Source organism: Solanum stenotomum, chromosome 8, assembly GCF_019186545.1.
Source record: "Solanum stenotomum isolate F172 chromosome 8, ASM1918654v1, whole genome shotgun sequence".
Taxonomy (NCBI): domain Eukaryota; kingdom Viridiplantae; phylum Streptophyta; class Magnoliopsida; order Solanales; family Solanaceae; genus Solanum; species Solanum stenotomum.
In genome coordinates this window covers 5690599-5699866 of record NC_064289.1, presented here as the reverse complement: position 1 = coordinate 5699866, position 9268 = coordinate 5690599, and the positions used below count along the sequence as shown (strand labels likewise).

The window sequence follows — 9268 nt, the reverse complement described above, 5'->3', positions numbered from 1 at the left end:
TTTTTTTTTATGAAATGTTTTCTTGGTAAAGAAAGTTTTTCATTCCTTATGGTTTTAGTGTCTATGCGATGAATGAATGCTAGGAGGCTTGTATTAGACCTCTTCGAGGTCGAGTACGCCGGTTACGACTAGGGGGTGATCCCGGGTCGTGACAACCAAAAGGATTAGAAGGCCGAGATAAAGTGTTGGAAGGTTCATCAAGAGGATTAGAAGGCTGAGATGAAGGGTTGAAATGTTCAGAATGAGGACTAGAAGGTTCAACAGAAGACTCAATTTCATTAAAAGATGTAAAAGATTCCCCACCTACACCACTGTCCATCACATGGGGGACATAATCCAAAGCCAATGGAGCAATTTCTGTCTCATTAACCTCATGACAGACATAAACATCCATTCTATCCCCATTTTTAAACATAGAGGAAATGTCACAAATAACCTTATCACTTTTAACTTCAACCAAAAAGCCATCGATTGGAGATCTAATAAAAAAGGAACAATTTGTTGTATATCCTAAGTCCTTTATGTAGCCTTTCAGTTCAAAATAAGACATTCGATCAGTGTCTACTTCCAAGAATTCAGTCACAGACCCACCAACATAATCAGATGGGGGACCAAACACAATTTTTCCCCCATGATACCATCTCAAAGTTATAAGAACAAATGACATTGTAAGAAATCCTGAAAACACAGTTACAAATAGATCTCAGAAACACTGAATCAATGAAAGTTACAACAATATTCAACAACAACAACCCAATAACAACAACAACCCAACAAAGAAATACACGTCAACTGCAACAGGCCAACTTCCCAATAATATATATGAGTAATATACACAACAACAACATGACGACAAACGAAATACGCATCAAACAATATAAATAAACTAACGACTAATCACTACAAAATTCACTTACAATGTAAAATAAACTAACCTATGAGTCTTCACTTCTTCGTTCCGCCACCAATATTCAACAAATTTCAACAAGCAATGTTACCAACTAGCTTTGCCTCATGAAATTTCTTAGGGTTTTGATCGGTTGAAGAGGGAGAGATGAGGGAAGGTGAGAGTGAAATGGGTTGGAAGTTTCTTTGGGTTTGGGTTTGGGTTATGGGTTAAAAAATGAATGGGTTAGGATAAAACCCGGCCTTTGTTAAATGGGTTGGAGGTGTGGCACACGCTCTTGGATTGAGAGCACTGATGTTGAAAAAATGATGTATTTATTGTGNATAATACAAAGAGATGATTTTGTTTACTGACCTTATATATATATATATATGAACTGCTCAAAGCTTCCATTTAGTTCTAATGTGTGACATGAGACAAGGCCACATGATTTCAAATACTATACACATGGCTTATTCATCTTTATTGATTTTGTTTTAAGGTATTTAATTGATTCAAATCGACTCAAACATGAAAATCTTTAATTATAAATGAAAAATAATTTATCGTTATATACTATCTTAGCTAACTAGTGTAATTGAATTTATATAACCTAAAACTTTTTCTAACAGCATTTTAAAATTATTTATTTATCATTATTACAAAGGAAAAAAAAAAAGGGACATAACTGGTGCCACCGATTTTTCAGACTTTATTTCAACCTCTTCGATCAAATTTAGACTCGTATTATACCCAATTTTGACTGAAACCCTAACCCTAGCCCCAAATTTTCGACCTAAATTCTCCCTTTTGTGAATGTGCAATTCCAATATTCTGTTTATTTTCTAGAAACTCAGCAATCAAAACCCCCAATCATCTTCACCTGACTGTCAAGAATGTAGACCCAATTATTTTAGCATTTGATAGATATATTTGTGTGTTCGTATACAAAAATATAGCTATAGAGAGATGGGGAGCTCTGAAACAGAATCAGGAACGGGGGATTGTGGAGTTGGGAGTATTGTTTGGGTCCGAAGGCGAAATGGATCGTGGTGGCCAGGTAAAATACTATGTCCTGATGAATTTTCAGCTTCTCATTTGATGTCTCCACGATCTGGGACTCCAGTGAAGCTTCTTGGGAGAGAAGATGCCAGTGTGTAAGTCCTTTTTACCCTTGAATTTATCTTACAATGGATGATGGTTTTGACACAAGATAAATGTTGCATGTTGATATTCAGCTGTAATAATGGTAAAACTCGATTATTATTGTCTTGCCTGTTATTGATGGATTCTTAGTGGCAGGAAACTTGGAGTATCGTTGATAACATTGGTAACACTATAACTAATGAATTTCCAGTGAGTTTGCATTGTGATATTCAAATGGGGGTTGGAAGTGGGGAGCAATAACTATTGCAAAAGTAATTCTGGATTTAATACGTTACTATAATTGGATAGTGAATAGTTTAGGATTCATAGTTAGAAGCAGAGGCGGATCCAGGATTTGAATGTTGTGGGTGTCACAAACTCATCACTAGTGATTGACATCGAATTAAGGCGCATATTCAATCAGTTCAATCCGTTTTGGGAAATCGATTAACAAGATGTTTGGTTCATAAGTAATACACGGTCATCTAGCCGAAAAAATTTTTCTACTATTCGATCTTGTTCTTGGTCAAATACTATTGAACACAAATGAGAAACATCAACAAGAAAACCAAAATCTTGAATACACAATTCGACCCCTTCAATTCAAACATAATGTACGTAAAACATGATATCTACAAATTGTAACTCATGATGAGTTCTATAAAAAACAAAAGCCAAAGTAGCTTATATAATGAACATTTACCCCCTCCCATCAACTATACAAGTAAAGAAAAATATTTTCGTTACAAAAATTCACAAATTATCTATACAAATATAATAAAAAATTAATTTTCGAACAAAAATAAAAACTCTTGACAAAGTGTATAAAACAATCAAGGATCTAGCACATATTGGCCCTTGCATCCACTGTCTTTGTTCAAAATAGTAAGAAAAGAAGAACAAAATTCAACAACTAAAATGTACTTTGGCGTAATAAAGAGGAAAAATATTAAAATCACATTCAATTAAATATTTGGAGATCTTCTAAAAGAAAATTAAGAGATAATTCAGATAAATAAACTATCAGATGAGGATTTTTTGGACAAAGAGTTGAAATACAAACTAAAGAATATAAAGGAAATTAGGAAAAGAAGAGAAGTAAAGAAAAAGGAAAAAGGGGAGCAGACAAAATGGATGGGTAGAGGCAGTGATTTGAGAAAGGAAAAAATTTAACTTAACAGACGTGTTTAAGGGGATTCGAACCTACACCTAGCGCCTGGCACCCTGGCCATTGACCAACGGATCAGAGATGATAATGCTACTACGGGTTCCAACCTTTTATATATACCATAACTCATTAAATCCCTATGTGTATATGGAAATTTTAGCGGAGTGTTTGGATGTGGTGGCACCCTCACGCTACCACATAGATCCGCCCCTGGTTTGAAATTTGGACTCTGGACTCTTTACCATCAGTCATTATGAAGGAAGAAAATGGAAATGGGATAATCTTAATTGAGTCCTGATTAGCTCATGTTCCTTGTTAAATCAACGTCTACTGGCTTATCCTAAAAGATTATATTGCGCTACGTTGGAGAATAGTAATCGTGAATTCCCTGGTCTTGTAGGTGAAGATTATTGAGTTTAGAAGATAAGTGCTGCTATGGGTCAAAGTATGCAGCCTTGCTTAGGAGATTAGGACTCTTCATATTGGTTGAAATTTGCTTGTTCTCCTTTAACTGTAAAAAGAGGAAAATACATAATGATAATATAGATGTGCCACACCTGTAAGCTATTTGTGGAATAGCATTGTATTGTGTCATTCCACCCTTTGCCTAAGAGGGTAAGATTGAGTTTAACCTAACCACTGGAGACTTGAGAGGAATATTATTATTATATGCAATTATAGTAAGTCTAGTTCATGACAGTACACAATTAAAGAACAAAAAATACACAGGAGAGAAAAAAAAATAGGAAAATTTTCATAAGTTGATTCTATGGAAATGACAGAGTGAGCTTTGGCTAAAACCTGCTGGCAACAAGCTTTCATTATGTTGTTGAAAAGTTTACGAAGTTGAGGCAAGATTTTGATTCATCCACTTGAGAGTTTTACTAGGGGATAGTCAAGCCGGTGCTTGTGGATTCAGAGGCTGGATCAATCAGAAAAATGTTGCAGAATTGTAAGTGTTCAAACACATACTGAAAAGGTACTAACTAAGCCAACCATTAATTCTAGTTAACGCACCATGAATGGTCTGATCCTGCTAGCAAAGTTCTTACGTCGAGTGCGCAATCATGACAAGACTCGAGCTATAAGTCGGGGAAGGACACTTAATGAAGCAAGAACTCATACATAGTTCTAACTCTTTTTCTTTGTCCAATGCTGGACATTTTGTGATGAACAGTATCTCTGTATGAGGACTTTCCTTCTCCATGTATCAGTCCACATAGGGAGTACAACATTTGGGACTTCAAACCCTCTTTTGTTTGTTTCTTCTATCTGAGTAGGAGTCTTCTTTTAGTGTGAATCAATGTTAAAAATCTGCTTGGAACTGGTGCGGGAGTGGCATTATTTTGTTGGACAAACTACTGGTTAGTTATCTAAGGCAGTAGGTCCAGTATGGTCTCTTTACTTGATGGGACCTTTTCAAATCGTCACCTGCATGGGGTGAGCATCTAAGTTAAATGAAAAGCAAAATGAAGAAGCAAAAGATGCTTGATTCTATTTCTTGCTAAGTGCTGCTCCTATCTCTCTCATTCTTGATAAATAGAAATGCTACTTCTAGCTGGTGGAATATTGTATCTTCATAAGTCTATGCCACCTGTCTTAATTAAACTTTGTTTACTAGGTGCAGACAATTCATAGTCTTAGTATGGTATGTTATGGTGTTTCTCTGTGTGTATCTTACCAGGGATTGGTATAATTTGGAGAAGTCAAAGCGAGTGAAAGCATTCAGGTGTGGCGAATTTGATGATTTTATTCAACGGGCAGAAGCTTCCCTAGGTCTGCCTCCGAAGAAAAGAGAGAAGTATGCACGACGTGAAGATGCAATACTTCATGCTCTTGAACTTGAGAGGCAGTTAGGTAAAAGATGTGGAAGTTTAGGTTGTTCGTCCACTGATAGAACCAATAAATCTACTTATGATTTTTCCGGAAGAGAGTCACAAACATCATCAAAATACTTGGAAAATAGGAATGGGAGACGTTTAAGATCTAAATCTCATAAACTTTCTCATAAATCTGATTTCTTCCTTGAGGAAAAGAAAACATGCAACTTATCTTCTATACAGGAATCCAATGATCATAATCAGTTTAGTGGGGACGATGAGAATTCCGATGTACCTCTGAGGATGAGAGGTTTACAGGATTTGGGCCTCAGTACTGTTCCTTCAGAGCATGCTGTTCCTGATGGGATTTATAATTCAGAACACCTAGTTAATATTGAGAGAAAAAGTTTGTCAGTCAAAAGGAAATTATCAGATGAAGGCTTAGCTGAAAAAAATCTTGTCAAGAGGCGTAATAGGGGCTGCCTTCTTGCTCAAGGTTTGAAGAGTTCTGAAAATTTGCCTGACTCTGGTTCTGTTTGCATCTCTGAGATGGGAGAGGAGCAGCCAGGAGTTTCAAAGAAAAGCAGGTGTGATTTGGCCGAAGAACCTACAGAATCTTTGACTGTTGAAGAGAATAATCATGCACAGATGGAACTTTCAACATTGAAGCGTGAAGATAATGGTTCTCATCCTGCTGATTTATGTGAACAGAATGCTTCTGGGTCTGCAGAATATACTGGAAGTGATTCTTCTGAGACAGATTCTGCGGAAGATACTGATGACGAGTTGGCCACAATCTCAGGTTTCTCCCTTCTCACTCTTGCACAAGCCACCTTACATGTACATTCTTTTTCTCGACAAAACGAAGCAGCATCAAAGTACAAAATCTTTTGTGGCTACGCTATAATGCCTCTATACTTTGGAACTTTGAGATCTTTGGATAAACTTAGTTATTCCAATCCCTCACTCTCTATGCTTGAGTCACCTTGTGTGTTCTACTATCCCCATGTGAACCAATTCATTCCGTGGTTATCCTTCTCGCGTACACATGGTATGCCATGGCTACCTTGTTCAGTCCTCTAAGTTTGTATTGGGACTTTTAGTGCTGAAGCTATCAGAAAGTGGCTGTAACTGGTTACTTCACCAACATTCTGTATCACCTGTGAGCAAGTTCAAAGTAGTCTAGGCTCCTAGCAAGTCGAAGTTCAGTTAAGAACTTCCATGGCTATCGTAGAAACTTGCTGCGGTGGAATTTTTTTTTTCTTATTAAGTCAAAAGAAAGAATTTGGTATTTGGTCTTAAATACCCTCTCATGGTTGGAGTTTTGATGTTCTAGATTACTAGTACTTTCAGTTGAAACTTGAAAGGAAACTGGAAGCATTCAAAACCAATGCTTAGGTCCCCTGTTCTCAAAAAAGTCTCAAGAGGTTGTAAAATGTCTCCTAATCCCCCCTCCCCTTTTGATAGCGTAGATGTCTGAGTCGGCTTACATGCACCTCACCTATATACCACCTATTTATGTCTCATTTTAATAGTTGTTTCTCCTGACTGATGTATTATTCACTTCAATTTTTTTAATGAAGGACTAAGACTAGTCCAAAAAACGAAAAGGACAAAACAGTACAGAGGAGCAAGGTGTTGTACTTTTAGCAAGGAAAATTATTACTTGCTTTGTTCTGAGTTGGATTTTGTTGCTAATTTGGTGAGTTGTAGAGTTTGTTTCGATGTAATCAGGTTCTAAATCAAAAAACTTTAGCAATTCCAAAGGAAAATCACATTCGAGTGACGACTAGTAAACATGATCATAAGTTAATTTAATTTCTTGACATCTCTTCCATAATACCAAGTCGGTATTCTTTCTAATTATCAAAGAAAAAGGAACTCTAGTGAATTGGTTCTCTGGAATTGCACTTTTTTCTTGGCATCTAAACTGCAGATCTATGTCTAATTCTGATTGTGAATGCAGATTCAAAAAATTCTGATTGTGAGTGCATAGTTCCTTATAACTCTTTTATTAATCATTTCTCTTGACATCATGAATCAGTTCTTCCATAGGCATTGCTCCTTTAAACAGAGAAGATAAGACAATGATCTGCTTAAGTAGGCTAACTTAGCTTGTTGCTAATGCAGATGGTGCGGCATCTATAGAACTAGAACCAAAATATATAGGAAGATCTGAAGCACAACCTGAACGTGGAAGTATCAGCAGTGAAGAACTGGATGATGTAACACTTACTGATGACACTTCTTCTCATGCTTATCACCAGGAATCTCTTTCTGCTGGCTTTGGGGTGTCTAAATGGCAACTAAAAGGGAAAAGGAATAATCGAAGTCTTAACAGGAGGCCTCTGGATCTTTTTGATGGAAACCTTGCGAGAAGGCCCTGTCGTATGACTAATTTCAAGGGAAAAAGGGGTTGTGTATGTCTTCAAGATGACCCCCTTACGAACTCTTGGGCGCAAAAGGCTGGATATGGATCTAGAGCTCCACGTACTGCTAGTCAAAACATGTTCAATTGTGTGGATTGGGCTTGGGATGATCCTGCAAGCAGAGGTTACTGGGAGGAGTCCGCTGAGAATTTTGATTCTGTGAATAGCTACCATCACTCTGGTGGCAGGACCATGCTGGTCAATGTGGACTTAAAAGTCCAATCAAGTTTTCAGAGAGAGCACATACCTATGATTTCATTAACGAGTAAGATAAATGGGCAGGCAATAGTTGGATATCCTGTCCAAATCGAAGTGCTTTCAAACAGTTCTTCTGATAGCCTCCTTTGGGCAACTGAGTGCTATTTTCCAGAATCATCTGATAATGATACTGCACTCCAACCTATTTGGAGGACTGCTCGCAGGACTGCAAATGTTCGTGTTCCGCGGTCCCATGCATCATCAGGGTTGGATAATTCTAAAGGAATCAAGCACGTCCAAGGTTTTGAGCGCAACAGAAATGTCAAAAATGCTAGTGTAGGCGGCATTGTTCAAAAGGGAAGCATGACAAGAACAACTTCCCAGCCTGCCATAGAGAGAACATTTGCAAGAAAGTCCGGGAAAAGGATTAATTTATCTTCCCATCAAAAGGTAAGAACACTTAAATCTATAGCCTTGCAGCAGAAACGGAGTGATCAGAAGGGTAGATCCAATAGTCATCAAGTGGATGGGGCAATCAAACGAGAGACACTGCCAACAGTCATTGCTTGTATTCCAGTTAAGCTAGTGTTCAGTAGGCTAAGTGAGGAGTTGGTGGGCCGTCATCAATAATCATATTTCTACTGGGGCTGAAGGACATCAACACAGACAATAACGTAGTGGCTTGTAAAAGTTTGGCGAGATATAATAATACTGCACCAGCTAGGAGACAATTTCTTGGCTATCTTTTTTGGTCGAGGCAAAGGCAGCCCCCATATGTATCTGAGCAGCTTGATTGTGAAGGTAAAGCAGGCAAGGCATACCATAGGACATTGCTTAGGATGGTATTACAGTTGTACATGGTCTTTTTCATAAGTTATTTTTTTTTTCTTTTGTTTTTTCTTGAGGCGTGGAAGTGTGAAAAGCTGAAGGTGGGTTAGACACATATAGTAGGCTAATATGACATTGTGTATGTAAATTGTACTAACTTTAGCTATCTATCTATGAGTTGGTGCCATAAACTTGTGGCTTTCATCTGAACCTTCCCAGCGTGAAAACAAACATATATTTCTGGTGCTCGCCCCATCCCATTAGTGAACTTTCATCATACTCAGCTGCATCTCTGAGGCAGAGAAAATTCTACACATGCTCGAAGTCTATTTCAAGTAAAAGAATGCATATAAATTTTTTGTCATTTAATCATAGTGAAGTGATATGAAACATTTCGAATTTCGACTGGTTAAATTGTTTATTATTGTAACTAGGTGTATGCAAGTATTTCTCGAACTAAGACTTATGTTCATCAATGTGTTGGTGGACGAGTTTCAAGTTTTACTTGGTTGGAGCAACTTCGTTTACTGCTTACAAATTTCGTTTCAAAAGGAAGTTTAAAAAAAAATAAAAAAATTCTCCGATTCCTTGTAATTAGCTAATGCACATGTGGCCATAAAGCTTGCATTTTAATGTTGAACTTGATCTGTCCTTAGATAAATGAGTTTGTTAGTTCTAATCAACACATCTTAATAAGTGGTGCTATTTTTTGGTTATATCCGTGTTAATTAAATCAAATTTGTGTTGCGCCTAAAGCTTACTAACAAGGTAAACAAATTAGTTCCAAATTCTT

At 37.2% G+C, this 9268-nt stretch overlaps 1 protein-coding gene across 1 annotated transcript; it reads left to right on the top strand.

The window, feature by feature from the left end:
- The first annotated feature begins 1604 nt into the window (after window positions 1–1604).
- On the top strand, window positions 1605–8740 carry LOC125874234 (uncharacterized protein At1g51745-like). The gene is made up of 3 exons (XM_049555077.1): window positions 1605–2043; window positions 4885–5822; window positions 7151–8740. The coding sequence occupies exons 1-3, from the start codon at window positions 1856–1858 to the stop codon at window positions 8275–8277; spliced, it is 2253 nt and encodes a 750-aa protein (XP_049411034.1). The 5' UTR covers window positions 1605–1855; the 3' UTR covers window positions 8278–8740.
- Window positions 8741–9268: the final 528 nt, after the last annotated feature.

Excerpts from the sequence above, each read along its gene's own strand:
- LOC125874234 (XM_049555077.1), top strand. The coding sequence starts at position 1,856 with ATGGGGAGCTCTGAAACAGAATCAGGAACGGGGGATTGTGGAGTTGGG. Across the intron at positions 2,044-4,884 it reads GGGAGAGAAGATGCCAGTGT|GGATTGGTATAATTTGGAGA; the intron begins GTAAGTCCTTTT and ends GTATCTTACCAG. Across the intron at positions 5,823-7,150 it reads CGAGTTGGCCACAATCTCAG|ATGGTGCGGCATCTATAGAA; the intron begins GTTTCTCCCTTC and ends TTGCTAATGCAG.